At 40.9% G+C, this 18,449-nt stretch overlaps 1 protein-coding gene across 3 annotated transcripts in view; it reads left to right on the forward strand.

Annotated features, from left to right (window-relative positions):
• The window catches only part of PLEKHA2 (pleckstrin homology domain containing A2), a 61,866-nt gene that overhangs the window by 37,737 nt on the left and 5,680 nt on the right, over positions 1 to 18,449 (forward strand). For 2 of the 3 annotated variants that reach the window (XM_075858816.1, XM_075858819.1), the window contains 4 exons: positions 3,280 to 3,348; positions 4,298 to 4,368; positions 13,354 to 13,417; positions 16,484 to 16,561. In XM_075858816.1, the coding sequence (XP_075714931.1) occupies positions 3,280 to 3,348; positions 4,298 to 4,368; positions 13,354 to 13,417; positions 16,484 to 16,561 (282 nt within the window). The remainder of the gene's footprint in view (positions 1 to 3,279; positions 3,349 to 4,297; positions 4,369 to 13,353; positions 13,418 to 16,483; positions 16,562 to 18,449) is intronic. The other variant, XM_075858818.1, reaches the window with a different exon arrangement.

An 18,449-nucleotide genomic window follows, 5' to 3' on the forward strand; every position in this document is an offset into this window, starting at 1 on the left:
TTCCATTCATTAGTTCTAGTGCTGAGGGCGAGCAGCCAGGTATTTTCAGTGACACCGCCCTGCGGTTCAGGTGAGTGTGCGGTCATGAGATAAGATATAATAGAGCTATGTGGTACCGGCGGGATGGCTCAAGGGTGCCGCTTACCTGCAGATCGGGGTGGCAGCCAGTCAGTGTGTTGTAGTGATATGACTGGATCATGAGATGATAGTCTTTGTTCTGAAGCATGTTTATTACCTGTGCAGAAGGGATCAACATACTGGGTGTATATTGGCTGCCATGGAAGAGTGTGATAACATAAAGCAATGTCAGCAGAATGCTCAGGGGCATCTCCGTAGATGGTGCGATCACACTTCGGCCCTAGGGGCTCAATTGCCTCTCCGCCCTATAAAAGGACACCAGTGCTGTCACTGACCTATCATGGTTTTGCATTAGGGCCCTGGAACTTTAAGTTACGCCCCTGAGGGTTCTACGAGATTTGTGGGAACTGTACAAGCAGCCATACTGATAAAGGCTTAAAGAAAAAGTTCTCTGTTCTGGCCGGGGTGCTCCATCCATGAGGCGAAGAGAGAACTCTGATCTCTGTTCCATCCCTGTTCTTTCCCATCTCTAACTTTGGTAGGGTGCCCATTTCACTTTTTGCTTCTGACAATAAAAAGACTAGGTGCACCTCTGCTTAGAGGGTGGTCTTTAGCCAAATTCTAATGGAAAAAGGGTACTGCAAGGACCAAGTCAATGTTTGTGGAGGTCCCTGGCAGAAATATGTGGGTACTGCATCAATACTGGGTCTAAATAATCCCACCAGTGATAAAAAAAAATCACAGTACTACTGTACATACTATTCACATACATAATACTGCCGCAGAGTGCTTACATAGTGCCATACACTGAACACGTAACAGCGTCTTGTAATGCCCAAGTATCAGTGCCCAAATAATACTGCAGTCAGGTTGTGATGACATCCCAGATAGGAGAAGCCACACAATGGCAGGGAGTGCCATAGTACTTACAGCATCATATATTGCAACAGACAGACCCACTGTAAAGGTAGGCAGTGCCTGTATCATCAGATATTCTATACTTGTATATGTTTCATGGTAAGAGATCATAGGGGAAAGGGTTAGTTGTGGCTTATGGAAGGGTGCGTCTAATGTCAAACCTTCCTGTCTATGGTTTTCGTGAATAAAATAGAAAGACTGTTACCGTGACAGAAAAAAATTATATATAAAGATATAGATACATCTGTATATATCGAGAGATAGATATGAGAGAGAGATAGAGCTATATGAGAGATATGATAGATATGAGAGATAGATAGATATGAGAGATAGATAGATAGATATGAGAGATAGATAGATATGAGAGATAGATAGATATGAGAGAGATATGAGAGAGATATGAGAGAGATATGAGAGAGATATGAGATAGATATGAGAGAGATATGAGAGAGAGATATGAGAGAGATAGAGCTATATGAGATAGATATGAGAGATAGATAGATATGAGAGAGAGATATGAGAGAGATATGAGATAGATATGAGAGATAGATAGATATGAGAGATAGATAGATATGAGAGAGATATGAGAGAGATATGAGAGAGATATGAGAGAGATATGAGAGATATGAGAGAGATATGAGAGAGATATGAGAGAGAGATATGAGAGAGATAGAGCTATATGAGATAGATATGAGAGATAGATAGATATGAGAGAGAGATATGAGAGAGATATGAGATAGATATGAGAGATAGATAGATATGAGAGATAGATAGATATGAGAGAGATATGAGAGAGATATGAGAGAGATATGAGAGATATGAGAGAGATATGAGAGAGATATGAGAGAGAGATATGAGAGAGATAGAGCTATATGAGATAGATATGAGAGATAGATAGATATGAGAGAGAGATATGAGAGAGATATGAGATAGATATGAGAGATAGATAGATATGAGAGATAGATAGATATGAGAGAGATATGAGAGAGATATGAGAGAGATATGAGAGATATGAGAGAGATATGAGAGAGATATGAGAGAGATATGAGAGAGATATGAGAGAGATAGGAGAGAGATCGGAGAGAGATATGAGATAGATAGAGAGCTATATGAGAGATATGATAGATATGAGAGATATGATAGATATGAGAGATAGATAGATATGAGAGATAGATAGATATGAGAGATATGATAGATAGATACTGTATATAGAGATAGATAGATAGATAGATACTGTATATAGAGATAGATAGATAGATACTGTATATAGAGATAGATAGATACTGTATATAGAAATAGATAGATAGATAGATACTGTATATAGAGATAGATAGATAGATACTGTATATAGAGATAGATAGATAGATTGCTAGATAGATATGAGATAGATAGATATGAGATAGATAGATACTGTATATAGAGATAGATAGATAGATAGATAGATAGATAGATACTGTATATAGAGATAGATAGATAGATTGCTAGATAGATATGAGATAGATAGATACTGTATATAGAGATAAATAGATAGATAGATACTGTATATAGAGATAGATAGATAGATAGATAGATACTGTATATAGAGATAGATAGATAGATAGATAGATAGATAGATAGATAGATAGATAGATAGATAGATAGATAGTGTATATATAGATAGATAGATAGATAGATAGATACTGTATATATAGATAGATAGATAGATACTGTATATAGAGATAGATAGATAGATAGATAGATATATATATATCACAGTAACATGACTAATAAATAATATTAGTGTTTAGTTGGATGATCGTTACCAGATCTCCTGGACCTTAATGCAAACTAGGTGCTGTCTTCTTATATGGCAGAGGGGACTATGGACCACCTCAGACAGCAAGGCCCATGCGTCGCTGCTACCTCTGCACCCCTTATAGGTACGCCCCTGACTGACATGGATTTTACATTGGGGTCCAAGATCTTTAAGTTACGCCTCTGATAAGGTATAAGGGGAGTGGTGTTACATGTGCCACATATCCGCTCCCACAAGGCACTGCTCTCTGGCATCAGGAAACAACTAGAATTCTACATTTAGCTTTGGATGTGAAGAGAGAAGAAAAAAAATGTCTAACTCAAAATCCACTTAAGATAAGTAAGACAAAGTGTTTGTAAAGTTACTTAACATTTTATGTAGATATAACATGGGAAATGAAGTGTAAATTAAATTTAAGTTTGGGAATGAAGATAAATATTTTACAGTTTTCATAGCTAATTTGTGTTTTGTTTCTTCTTTTTTTACAGCGGAAAAACTGGAAAAGAAGATTCTTTGTCTTGAACATTTTTAATATTAGTTACTACAAATGTGAAACGGTAATTCCTTTCTTGCAGTTTAAAAAAACATTTAGTTTGAAGGAACGAAGAGGGGGGCTCCATAGCAAATATCAGTATAGTCCCCCTAATGGTGCTGGTTCACAGAACCATACACCCATCCCCTCTAAGACCCTGTTCACACGGCAGAATTTTTGCAGCGGAATCCGCAAAATTATGCCTCCCGTTCATTTCTTTTACCTGCCAGCTGATTTCTTCGGGTGGATTGTGCCCATTGAAGTGAATGGGAGCAGGAATAAAATTCTGCAGCGGATTTTGTGGCGGGACCCGCCAAGAAAAATCCGCTGTGTGAACATAGCCTAAGGGTTCACACTAACCTGAAACAAATAGGAGAGTGTAACTATTCATAGACCGTGAAATAGACTCGGATTTAGACCACAGAATCAATATTCCATTTATTCTGGGAGTAGTTTCCTCCTGTGCTTATTGTTGCCCCAGCTAAGTAAAACTTTTTGTATGAGATGACAATAGGAGTGGGAAAAGTAAATGTCCACCTTTTAATACCGTTTAATTTGACCTTCGCACAGCCATAGTTTAAAAAATATATATATATATAAATTGTCTGCCTTAAGCCACCACTAGGGGGAGCTTGGAAGATTACTATTCACTAGTTTATTACTGACGTCAGTCTACACGTTGGTATGCAGAAAGCTCCCCCTAGTGGTGGCTGCAGGCAGAATTTTATTGTTCAACTCAGTGCTTATACAGGAGATTTATAGCTCCAATCACTATATAGATATATTATTATGAAGTTAATCAGCACAAAATTTTGGACCCGTTAAGATAAAAAAAAAATGAAAGAGTGGACATTGGAATACTATTAGAATATTCTAATTCTATCGTGAGAGAAGTGTGGCGTTAGCTGTCTGGGTTTTATAGATACCAAAATACCAACTCCCATTTCTGAATATATGCTCTTTGTTCTCATTAGGATCGGGAACCTCTACGCTGTATACATCTTAGGGATATTTTGAAGACGCATGAATGTCTTGTTAAATCTGGGTAAGTAAGGAATATCTGATTATCAAATTATCAACAGACTTCTGCTTGAGGGCCTGTTCACATCAGCGTCGGGTTCCATTTGGGGCTTCCGTTCATCCGTTCCTCTGACGGAATGGATGAACGGAAGCACCAAACGGAACCTGACACTAATGTGAACAGGTCCTGAGAGGTAGGGCTTGGCTAAAAGAACAGGTTTAGTTTTGCCAGTCTTTTCTACAGGCGGAGCTCCATCCCCTTTCTCAAAGCACTAGCACCGGAGTGGGGAAGAAGAAGTCAAATCAGATTCCTCCTGCGGCACATATAGACCGGTTCTATTATTACTGTATGACATAGGGCAGGATCAAGAAAAAGATGGATATCATAGTAGGTGGTGCAGTTATTTCATTTTTTCCCCCATTTAAGTTCATTTATCCCCATAAAGGCTATGTAAACCTTTGCGAGGCATTTTTATTCATTTTTTTTTTTAAATAAAAAGGTCAGTCAGTGTGATTGGTGTAACTTTATAAATAATTTTTATTATAAATTTGTTTTACTTTTTTAGATACAGCTGCTCTGTAGTCTCTATAAATAGCAGCTGTATCTAGCGCTAAATCCTGTTCCCGTCAGGATTATGAACTTGGATGTGATCGATTACAGGTGGATCCTGCGTGTCCGAGACACGCAGGACCCGCTGACACTGAACCCGTCAGGTCTGCGGGATTGACAGATTCAGGTCATAGCGAACACACGGACTGACCTGTTTATTAAAAAACGCCCTGCAAAGGTTTACACAGCCTTTAAGGACTCCTGATGATCTACGACGGAGATCTCTGGTCATACAAGGTGGAAAGTATAGGAAGTGATCCCTCTGTAGGTCACAGGGATATCCTGTGATGCAATCTATACCCATAGCTTATATGGGTGGACCGCCCAGGGTCCATTGAAGGACCCTAGGGCTGTCTGTTTGTTATGCCTGTTAGGTACTTAGGTATACCCTAACAACTAGCTGTATACATCATATATGTATATATAAAAATGTTATATTGGGATTAAAATTTATATTTTTATATAGGATTTTAAAAAATGCTAATAAAAACGAATTAAAAATAACAGTGATAAAAAATAATTAAAAAAAACCATGCTAACACAAAATTGTTACTGTATAATAAATGTTATTACATAGTGGTTAATAAACACCAAATAATATACACATATTTGGTATCACTATCACAGAATAAGCCTGTTCTATAAATGTATAACATTATTTTAGGCAAAAATCAAAATTTTTATGTATTTCCCTCAAAATATAAATTAATATAATTTATATCATATATGTACCCTAAAAATGCACCAAAAGAAAGTACAGCCAATCCCACAAAAAAACAAGCCTAATACAACTACGTCGACCTAAAAATAGAAAAGTCATGACTTCCAGAATACCAAGAGGCAAATACACCCAAATGGTCTGGCCTTCAAGGGGTTAAGGGTAGAAGAACTGAGATAATCAAATGTTCCCGATTTTACTAATACATCCTCCGCCAGACTGTGCTTACCCTGCAATGGGAGAATACTCCATACATATGGAAGGCACAGGAAATTCTTTCATGGTATGATGAGATCAAAGTGTGCAATAATGACGGAAATTTATCAAAACTGGTGCAAAGGAAAAGTGCGGGAGTTTCCAAACAACCAATCCGCTTCCAGCTCTTATTTTTTAGAAGCCCTTTTTTTAATGAAATCTGCAAGCTGATTGGATAGGGAGCAGTGGAGCAGATACCCAGAGCAACCATAGTCTGTACATAGTGCAACATTGTTAACCTGGTTCATAAGCTGATCCTTACGAATGCCACTTCTAGGGACGTGTAGCTATAGGGGGTGCAGAGAAGTAGCCGGACATGATGCCCCCATTGGCATATGGCAGGGGCGGGCTTTGTTACAGATTTTGCATTGGGGCCCAGGAGCTTCAAGTTACGCCTCTGCCTCCCTCCGTGTGCACTTTGCTTGCTTATCTCTAGTCTTACATTGTAGAAATGAACTTGTTGACAGATTTATTGAGATTACAGTGTAATGGTCGCCTGCAGAGAGCTGTGCACATCTGTGACGCCAGAGGAAACCACAACTCACAGGATGTCTCTATCTGAGCTTCCTCACCTTTCTGTACCACTCACACTCCAAACCACCGGCAACGTGCTAGACCGCCTGGCCACACCTAGCGTCCAAACTGTGACCCCGTTATCAGTCTTATTATACCATGTCATCGAGTATTTATCACAGCATGATATTTCTATATACTAGGCAGAAGTCTATGTATTTTAATATATTCTATAGCTTTTTAGTTTACTTGCAGCTCCTAGCAATCGTTTTTTTTCAGTCAATTTTTGCAGAAAATCTGTTGCTATGAGGAAACCATCAACAAGCAGGCTAACTCATGTTGATGGATCTTATTATGGCTTTATTTTGATAGTAAATTTGGCATTTTTACTAAGCTTGAACAGTTAATACCTGCATCTTGTATTCACAAATTAATAAGATCGGCTGCAGGGGGCATTTTGGTGTTAAACAGGTTGTCTCATGATTACAAATGCTTTTTAAGCAGAAGCTGGCCCGACCCCATTGCTGTGTTATCTCCAGGGTAAGTCAGGTCTCCCCGTATATATGTCTCGTCTGCGGTCACTGCAAGGAAAATGTAGTAATACACAGCAGCCTTTTAGATGAAGTTATAGGACATATGGACTCCCTAGAGGTAGGTCCCCTCTATGATGTCTATATGCCCTAATTGGACATGTTGGAAGGGGTAGTCATCATGAGACAACCCCTGTTAATGATCCAATCATACCCACCGCCCATTCACAACCTTACAACCTTGTGCTCTCAAAGTACTAGGGACAACTAATAATAAGAATAAATATAATAAAAGATCCGTCAACAACAGTTAGCTGGTGGTTTTCAGGTAGCAAGGATTTTTATTTTATACACTAAGTAGAAATGAATGGAAAAATATGTAGAAATAGCAAAACATGTAATGATAGATTACAACAATTGTATCGATTTTAAAGGTGGAGTGTCACTTTAAGATTAAGATAAACCTAAATTATGAAATGTGAATATGACCTGACCAAGTAGTTTATTTTATTCTTTTTTTTTTACATTATACATTTTCTATTTTAATTTTTTTTTCCAAACTGTAAATATGCTAAAAATATGTGTTGCAAGAACAAGCTAGAAAACTGATAAATTCTTGCAACTCAATAAAGGGTGTATTATTACCTTCCCTTTAAAGGCCGGATTTTTGGCAACATTGTAGGTGGGGGGAGTGCGCAATTCAAATGTGTTGTCTAATCTCTAAAGATCGCCACCCTGGTGATCAGCCTTTACATTTGTAGAAACAAGAGTGTTGGGGAATAACATTTTGGGGCAACAGTAGGGGTAACTGCTCTCAGCCCCCAACTTCTTCTGACACACTATATATATATATATATATATATATATATATATATATATATATATATATATATATATATCTTATTGCCTTGATAGCCTTATGCAACAACCTCCGAAAGCAATGCCACGGGAGCTGCTGTGGGATATGTATGTTACTTAACAGCTCCCCCTGGTGGTAAATTTTTCAAATTACATGTGGGGATCACTAATCTTTTTCATTCGCAACAGTTCGATGTTTTCAGTCACTGATTTATTTATTTTTTAATCTCCAGGGAACAGGAGGTTTTCTTGATTTGTTTTGTTTGCAAGAAAATGTCTTAATTTTTTTTATCATTGACTAAATGTGCAAAGTTATCTTTTAATATGTTAGATTCGAGTGAAGCTTTACAGTCAGAACATACAGTCCTGGCCAAAAGTTTTGAGACTGACACAAATTTCAGTTTTCACAAGCTTTGCTGCTTCAGTTTTTATAGTGGCAATTTGCATTAACTCTAGATTGTTATGAAGAATGATCAGATTAATTGCAAAGTCATTCCTTGCCATGAAAATTAACTTATTCACAAAAACCCCATTTCAGCCCTATCACAAAATGACCTCCTCAGGTCATTTCAGTGATCTTCCCGTCAGCTCAGGAGAAAGGGTTAATGAGGACAAGGCAACTGATATCGTTCTGTCGTGCTGATTGAATTATGATAGCAGACTGGTTGCTTTAAAAGAGGGATGGTGCTTGAAATCATTGTCTTCTTCTGTTAACCATGGTTACCTCCATGGAAATACGTGCAGTCATCATTGCTTTGCATCAAAAGGGCTTTACAGGCAAGGACATTGCTGCTTGTAAGATTTCCCCTAAATCAACCATTTATCGGATCATAAAGAACTTCAAGGAGAGAGGTTCAATTGCTGTGAAGAAGGCTTCAGGGCGCCCAAGAAAGTCCAGCAAGTGCCAGGACCATCTTCTAAAGAGGATTCAGCTACAGGATCGGTTCAACACCAGTGCAGTGCTTGCTCAGGAATGGAAGCAGGAAGGTGTCAGTGTCTCTACGCACAGTGAGACAAAGGCTTTTGGAGGCTGGCCTGGTGTCGAGAAGGGCAGCAAAGAAGCCATTTCTCTCCATGAAAAGCATCAAGGACAGACTGACATTCTGCAGGAAGTACAGGGATTGGACTACAGAGGACTGGGGTGAAGGTATTTTCTCTGATGATGCCCCCATCAGACTGTTTGGGACATCCGGAAGAATGATTGTCCTGTGTCATGCCAATAGTAAAGCATCCTGAGACCATTCATGTGTGGGGTTGCTTTTCATCCACAACTTTGCCTAAGAACACTTCCATGAATAAAGAATGGTATCTAAACATCCTCCAAGAGCAGCTCCGCTTCTCTCAACGATCCAGAAGCAATTTGGTGATCAATGCTTTTTTCCAGCATGATGGAGGAGCACCATGTCACAAGGTAAAAGTGATAACTAAGTGGCTCGGTGAACAAAACATTGTCATTTTAGGTCCATGGCTAGGAAACTCCCCAGATCTCAATCCCATTGAGAACCTGTGGTCAATCCTCAAAAAAGCGGGTGGACGGACAAAAACATGAGAAATTGGGATAAACTCCAAGCACTGAATAGGCAAGAATGGGTTGCCATCAGTCAGGATTTGGCCAGAAGCTGATACCCAGCATTCCAGGGCGAATTGCAAAAGTCTTCAAAAAGAAGGGTCAATTGTGTAAATATTGAGTCTTTGCATAAATGACGTATTTGTCAATAGAAGTTTAAAAACTTTTGAAATGGTTATAATTGTACTACAGTATTAGTGGCGTAACTACCGCTGTAGCTACGGGATCGGTGCCGCCCGCCGGCTCGGGCCCCCTCATGCCCGATGGTGCCGCTAGCAGACTACAGCGGTAGCGACCCACATTCAATAGTATCTGCATCCTAAGGACACAGATACTACTGAACACTACGGCTGAGCAGGGAGGTATCTCCCTGCTCTGCCGTTGGATACAGGCTGTTCGGCCTGCAGCCTATCAGGCATAGGGACGGGATCCCTGTGCAGGCCGGCGTGATGACGTCACTCGATCACGTCGACCTACGCAAGGGTCCAGTCGGCATTGAGGCTGTGTAGAAGCTCCGTCCGGAACGGGGCCTAGTTGAATATAACGTTTTTCTGGTTTATTTGTTTGGGGGGTGCTGTCTACAGGGGGCTGCATGGCATTATCTACAGGGGGCCTGTATGGTGCTATCTACAAGGGGGAGGTGGATGGCACTATCTACAGAAGGGGGTGTATGGCGCTATCTACAGGGGGCTGTATGGCTCGATCTACAAGGGGGAGGTGGGGGTTGCTTTCTACAAGGGGGCTGTATGGCACTATCTACGAGGGGGAGGTGAGGACGCTATCTACAGGGGGGGCTGTGTGGCAGTATCTATAGGGGGAGTGAGGGGTGCTATCTACAGGGGGGCCGTACGGCACAATCTACAGGGAGGGCTGCATGGCACAATCTACAGGGGGCTGTATGGCACTATCTACAGGGGGGTTGGCACAATCTACAGGGGGGCTGTATGGCACAATGTACAGGGGAGGTGGGGGGGGCTGTATAGCACTGTCTACTGGGGGGCTGTATGGCAGAATCTACAGGGGGGGCACTATCTACAAGTGGGACTGTGTGTGGCACCCGGGGGAGGTGGGGACCCAGTCAAAAGTTTGCTATGGGGCCCAATCTTTCCTAGTTATGCCCCTGTTCACTATACAATGGAAACATCTGATTAAAAGATCTAAAAACACTGCAGCAGCAAACTTTGTGAAAACCAAAATTTGTGTCCGTCTCAACTTTTGGCCAGGACTGTACAGTACAGCTAGCCGGCTCAGGACCAGGCGCCATTTAGTCATTTTTAGCACGCATTCGTTAAACGGCTATAACTTCTTTATTTGTTGAACTAGATACGTGATTTTTGCGATCTTTTTTTTTTTCTTCCGAACAATGCGATCTTTTTCTCATATTTTTATACCTTCAATTTTTGCTTCTTTTTTTTTTTTATTTTTTTTATTTTTAGGCTAATCGTTTTTTAAAACATAAGTACAGAAAATATTGTTTTTTACTTTTAGGGTCGTTTTCTGGTAATATAGATACCCTAAAATAGACTTTTTATTCGTGATCGCCATTGTCTACCATAAATGAAGGCTATACAGTTATTTGGGCAAATAGATGCAAACAAGAATGTTCCCATTCACTGACTGCAAGCAGAGATCTTAAAAATGTGAGGAATTTGAACACACGGAATATTAGGATGTTGCAGGTCTTCTCATTATACAACGATTACATAAAACTGAAGTCTTTCCCAGAATGTTCCTGTAGCGTCTCTGTCACAGGTTGGCAGGGTGCGGTGGTATGAGCCAGCAAGCATCAGGAAGGAAGCCTCATTTTAATTTTTCCTATGAAAAGATCTGATGGAAATCCAACTAGTAGGGAGTCTTTATGGCAGGGCTCGCTGGAAAAAAGTATGCAAAATGATTGATGAGCACTTTGTACATGACTTTCTTAAAGGGGTTGTCCAAGATTAGAAAAACAAGACGGCTTTCTTCTAAAAAATGGCGCCAGGTTGTTTTGTAGTAGTGCAGCCCAGCCCCAAGCACTGTAAGGGAACTGAGCTGCTAAATCACACACCACCTGTGGACAGGTGTGGTGCTGTTCTTGGAAGAAAACAGCCATGTTTTTGTAATCTTGGACAACCCCCTTTAAGAGCTATACAAAGTAATGCTGAAAATTCTGATGCATAGATATTCATTTCGGCTAGGAGACAGCAAGGCTGTGTCTGTGTAGAGCTGCCCTGTCACTACCAGTCTGACATGTGGGTGGTGGAAATGTGTGCATGGCACATACAGAACCGGACACTGTCTTGTCACTAACCCCCTCCTCCCCCGCCATGCTGACTTATTCAACTCAGCCCAACATCTGGACAGCCATCATGTATCAGCTGGTAAACAGAATTACTGGAACATCATAATTACTTCCCATCTTAATGAGGTCACGTCTAGCGAAGCGCATGGATGAAGACCGGGGCAGATTATTCATGTGTTTATGTATACAGATAATAAACCCGTTGTACTGTATAGTTATGTATTGTATCTATAGACACTGCATATACAAAATGTAATCCGTATTACAAACTGCGCACAATTTTGTCAAAAAGGGGAGGGGGTTTCCCTGGTATAGTCATGAGTTTTATATATATATCTCTATCACACTATACAGTGTATGGTGATCATGCTGCCATATTGTGCACGATGCCGCCATAGAATATAGATAAATAATGCTGCCATACAGTGCATATAAATAACGCCACTATATAGTACGCATATGCCCATATATATATGTCCATATAATGACAGCTCCCATTAACAGTGCCCCTCCATGATAACCAGCAGAGTACCCACATAAATAACTGTGCCAGCATAGTCTAGGGGTATTACAGGTAGTGGTTTATGACAGTAAGGGGATGCATTTCTGGTTATCTAGGGAAGTAAAATGGTTAAAGTGTCACTATCATTTTGTTTTATTTATTTACATAGGTCCAAAATTTTGTCCAGATTAATATCTTCATATGTCTTTATAGAGGCTTTACACAGGCATAGAGTTACAGCATAAAATTCTGGATGCCTACAGCATCCACTAGGGGGAGCTCACTGCATAAAGATTAATACAGCTAGCATGGAGTTCAATGGGAGCTGTATAAATACATATGCGTTAAGATCCCCCTAGTGGCTGCTACCATCACACAGGCTGTATCAGAGATCTGCAATGATTGATATGCAAAGTGGAAGGGGTTTTGACTCTAAACCACCCCTTCCTTTGTGACCATCTTATTTCTGGATGACCACGATTTAAGTAAATGCAACTATGTGTACAGAAGTGAGTCAGAGAGTTGTGTCTGCTATACAGAAGACTGTCTCTCCACACTACACAGGCTTATTTAAAATAACTAGGATGGTACAGAGGACATCACAAGAAAGGATAAAGGCAGTGGAGCTATTGGAAATTTCTTGCCCTGATCCCACTGTAAAACAGTCACATATCTCGCAGTTTTCTAAGTAATTGGCTTTAGAATGTAACTCGGAAATTATATTCTGATCTTCACTGGAAGAGGGGTAAAATTATACCTATCATTTTATTTAATCAAATATCATCCCAAATTCTCTGCTGGTCAACAGCTATAAACCCCAGCTTCCCTTCACACAGCCGAAAAGATACATTTCCAACAAATTCTGTCTGTCTGTAGCCATAAGTAGAGGGAGCTCACTGCATACAAATGTATATAGTTTAAATTGAACTAAAAAAATGTCTTCAATAAGCTCCTACGCTCCCCCTAGTGGTGGCTGTTGGCAGCAGGAATATCATTATTTAAATATATGGTGGTAGGCAACTCATAAGGCCCATTATTTGGTTCCCAATTCCACCTGTACTGCCAAGAATGTTGCTCTGGGTAAAGGTGCAGGAACAGGAACAAAAAAGATTATAAATCACATGTGCACCTTCAGGTATTGTTTTATTAATATCACTTACACTGGTATTATTGCAGGGATTTGCTGATGAGGGACAATTTGTTTGAAGTTATTACCGCCCCGAGAACATTCTACATCCAGGTAAATATGTTTTCTTTTCCATTTATTGAATATCATAGGGTTTTATATGCAATAAGGAATTATTTACCGATCTACAGAGGTCAAGTGGTGTCAGTGGATACACAGTAACATAATGGTTGTAATACTAGTGTCATGAAGAGACAGGATAAAACTAGACCAGGCAGGTTGAAACCAAATTTATCAGCGTGGCGCAACTCACTTTTCTGTACCCTACGCCATATCAAGTCCAGAGTGAACGCAGTCGTCTACCAGGAAATTTTCGAGCACTTCATGCTTCCCTCTGCTGACAAGCTTTATGGAGAGGCTGATTTCATTTTCCAGTAGGACTTGGCACCTGCCCACACTGCCAAAAGTACCAATACCTGGTGTAATAACCACAGTAACACTGGGCTTGATTGGCCAGGAAACTCGCCTGACCTAAACCCCATAGAGGATCTACCGGGTATTGTCAAGAAGAAGATGAGACCCCAGACCCAACAATGCAGATGAGCTGAAGGACGCTATCAAAGCAACCTGGGCTTCCATAACACCTCAGCAGTGCCACAGGCAGATCACCTCCATGCCACGCCGCATTGATAACACCTCAGCAGTGCCACAGGCTGATCACCTCCATGCCACGCCGCATTAATAACACCTCAGCAGTGCCACAGACTGATCACCTCCATGCCACGCCGCATTAATAATACCTCAGCAGTGCCACAGGCTGATCGTCTCCATGCCACGCCGCATTAATAACACCTCAGCAGTGCCACAGGCTGATCGCCTCCATGCCTCGCCACATTTATAACACCTCAGCAGTGCCACAGGCTGATCGCCTCCATGCCACGCCGCATTGGTAACACCTCAGCAGTGCCACAGGCTGATCGCCTCCATGCCACGCCGCATTGATAACACCTCAGCAGTGCCACAGGCTGATCGCCTCCATGCCACGCCGCATTGATAACACCTCAGCAGTGCCACAGGCTGATCACCTCCATGCCACACCGCATTGATAACACCTCAGCAGTGCCACAGGCTGATCGCCTCCATGCCACGCCACATTGATTCAGTAATTCATGCAAAAGGAGCCCCGACCAAGTATTGAGCGCATATACTGTACATACTTTTCAGTAGGACAACATTTCGGTATTTAAAATCATTTTTGAAATTGGGCTTATATAATATTCTAATTTTCTGAGACACTAAATTTTGGGTTTTCATTAACTGTTCCCATAATCAACATTAGAAGAAAAAAATGCTGGAAATAGATCACTGTGTGTGTAATGAATCTATAGAATATAAGTTTCACTTTTTGAATTGAATAAATGAAATAAATGAACTTTTTGATGATATTCTAATTCATTGAGAAGGACTAGTGTGTATGACGCTATATACATGGACGTAGGAACAGCAGATATAGTGGATGCATGATGGCAGTGCAGATACAATGTGTAGGATAGATATATATATATATACGATGTGTGTTGGATAAAGGCTGATGCAACGGCCAAGAGCTCCATTTAGTTTTATGTCTGGAAGCAAATATGATCGATAGATAGAAACTATCTTGGCAGATTTCATGAAATTATAAAATGCAGTAAAATGTCCAGCAATAACTCCCACGCTTAACTCCGCAAGGCAGAGAAGTTTTCAGAAGTAAAATTGGCCATTTATGTTGGCCGCACCTCAGGTTTTATTAGTCGAAATGCTATTCCAAAAATGAAACTTGTTAAATGGAAACCTGGATTATTTCGGTTGATTTTGACACATTACTTTGATTATTTTTGGGAACGACAGGAAGACTGTGATGACAGAATGTGACGGCTGTAAGGAGACCTTTCTGTAGATCAGTGACATCAGTCCTGGCTCGCTGCTCTCACAAATATCTTCTCTATGAATGATGGACTTTCTCCTGGTTTGCTCCTCTATCTCTGTTGGATATTTAGACGACTTGCGGATATTGTGACAGCCGCCCAGGCATAAATAGTAATCCGCAAATACAAGCATAACTCTTTGTCCATGTCCACACATTAAAAATGAATTAAGAGCAGTATTTATTACTGCCAGTTGGTTTTGCTCCTGACCTCTTCTTATAGCTGGGTCCAGGCACTAGCTAAGCTTTAACAACCATTGTTTTGAAGCTATTGAGCTCAGCTGGCTGTCAGTCAGAGGGTCACCCAGGCTTCATAAATATGCATAGTCTCTGCTCTCTCCTCCCTCCTTTCTCAACAGTGAATCTATGTGGTAAATCTGGCTATACACAGGCAAATGTTTCCTTGCCAATGTCGGTGAAACATCTGCCTATGGTCCAAACCCCTACTGTGCCAAGGTAGCCATCAAAGTGGCAGGGTGCCAATCCATCCATTGTTTATAAAGAATAGGAATGTTTGTATCCAAGATCTACAACATGTTGAGCAATGACAAGTGCTCTCCATGGTTACAGAATACAGACAAACTCTGTGTAGTCTGAGCCTAAGGTCATGTGTCCGTCTTTTCCATCTGTCTCCTCTTCTTGCTAATCTACAGGCAATAACAGAGGAGCATAGCCTCATTCCTTAAAGGGGTATTCTGGTTTCGGCAAATAAATGTTCTTTGTATAATGAAAAATTACACGATTTTCCAATATAATTTCTGTATCAATTGATCACATTTTTTAAGATCCCTGCTTGCTGCCATTCAATAGGAACCCTCGTTGTTTACTTCCAGTACATAAAATTTTTTCCTGGTCATGTGATAGACACACAGGTGCACGGGTCGTTACAGTGCAGTTATCAGAGTTGTCTTCCAAAGAGCCGTGCAACTGTGTGTCCATCACATGACCAGGACAGATTTTTTTCACTGGAAGTAAACGGGGTTCATATTGAATGTCAGCAAGCAGAGATCTTGAAAAGCGGTGAAATATCGATACAGAAAGTATATTAAAAAAATGTATAACCTTTCATTCTGTTTATTTTCTCAATACGGAATACCCCGTTACCCTTTCACTGTCGGGGCAATTTTCAGACTTTTCTACGTTTTGTATGTTATGTTATTGGATGAAGAAGATATTTCTAGTTCTTTTCTACTCGATGTTCTTGTTCTTCATAGACTGACAGTCCTCAGGAGATGCACAGCTGGATAAAGGCAATCAATGCTGCCATACAAACATTAAGGACCCGCTGCTGGGTATGTATAGGTCTACCATGGTCATTGTCATAGACTACCAACATCTTGCACCTGTCCTTTTTGGAAGCAACCTTCTCTCTCGGTGGTCACTAGAGCATCTTTGTATGTGAATCCACCACTCCAGAAATCAAATTAGAAGTGGACCTTCAAATACACTAGAAAGGGCAATGATGATGAGCAGAAGCTTGGAGGAGCAATCAGGGCCACAGCTGTGGTTCTTCGCTATAATGTGGCCCCTCTGACCCACATTGCTTCTACCATACTGCAAATGTTACCGGTACTAGGCCTTGTATCATTTAGTGTATAGGGAGGGGTGTAAGAATATGGTTTTAGTACTAATAGAGTTCTTCAAACTTTGTCTAGTCTACAATACAGTATTCAACGAATAATTTTGTCTTCCATTTGATCACTTCTCCTCCGACTCTGGCAGTAGCTTGTCTTTCTGGGAGAACAAAGGATCAGCCATGCTAAAAAGCCAACATGCGCTATCCTTGTTTTCCGTGATGTGGGAGGACAGTTAGACTGCCACCATACATTAGATTGTCGGCTGATCCCACCAACCTAGGCCGGTTTTAGACTTCAGACGCATTATAGAATCTGTATTAGGCCCACAATGCCTGAGCAACCTGCAGTTCTGTACAAAAAAAATAATTATTAAAAGTAAAAAAAAACAAAAACCCTTTCCCATTTTTCCTCTAAAGTAATGTAAAAAGAAAAATTTGAATTAACGTAATTGGTATCGCTGCATCCGTAAAAGCCAGAACTATTCTATTATAACCTTAGTAAATTCGCTTTGGGAACGCTGTAAAAAAAAAAAACTAAAACTAAAAACTGACAGAATTGCTGTTGTTTGGTCGCATTCGCTCCCCAAAAAATTAAATAATTAATAGTAATCAAAAAGTCGCATTTTCTCACTCATCAGGTCGTCAATATTGTCACCGACACGGACGCTAGATATATCATCCTAGTTTTAAACATTGGTGGGCGTGAGTTCACTGTGATCAATGCCTACACCCCTTATACTGGTCAGGTCCCTTTCCTTCTTCAGCTCATAGATACTGCCCTCCCGGATGTACGGGGGACTGTGGTGTTATGCGGTGATTATAATCTTTCCTTGGACCCGACTCTAGATAACTCTACTGGTCGCTCCAGTGTCGCCTATGGTGCTATCGGACGGGTGCGGCGCGCACTTTCACAGCTTCAACTACGTGATGTTTGGCGCCTTCAACATCCCTCTGATAAAGACTATCTTTTACTCTAATCCGCATGGCACCTACAGTGGCTTAGACTACATACTCCTCCAACATCATGCCCTCCCCTGGGCTGTTTCCACATCCATAGGCAATATATTATAGTCGGATCATGCCCCGGTGTTTTGCACCTTACACCTTCCTTTTCTCACTAAAGGTCCCTGCTCCTGGAGACTTAACGAGTCCCTGCACCTCGATGGGGTCTGTGGTGCTGAGCTGTTGCAAACGGTTGAGCACTTCACGTCCGATCACGCCCATGATACCACTTCTCCTATGATGCAGTGGGAGGCGCTCAAATGTGTGCTCCGCGGTGTCCTCATAAAACATGGAGCACGTCTTAAAAGAGAAAGGGCCCATTCCTGAAACTTGCTCTCCAAAAAATTAGCTCCCTCGAATTGGCTCACAAGCGTGCGCTTTCCCTTCCACTCTTACGGGAGTTACAGAGTGCCCGCCAAGAGGCCAAACGACTGTTGGACTCGGCCCAACAGCGTTCTCTCCAAGTTTATAGGAGTAAGTTTTATGAATTTGGTAACAAAAGCGGACGCATGTTAGCCAGGGCGTTAAAGGCTCAGTTGGCCCAATCCCATATACCAAATATTAAATCCCCTTCTGGTCATGTAGTCCACGTGACCCCTGAG

The sequence above is a fragment of the Rhinoderma darwinii genome, chromosome 3, assembly GCF_050947455.1.
Source record: "Rhinoderma darwinii isolate aRhiDar2 chromosome 3, aRhiDar2.hap1, whole genome shotgun sequence".
Lineage (NCBI taxonomy): Eukaryota > Metazoa > Chordata > Amphibia > Anura > Rhinodermatidae > Rhinoderma > Rhinoderma darwinii.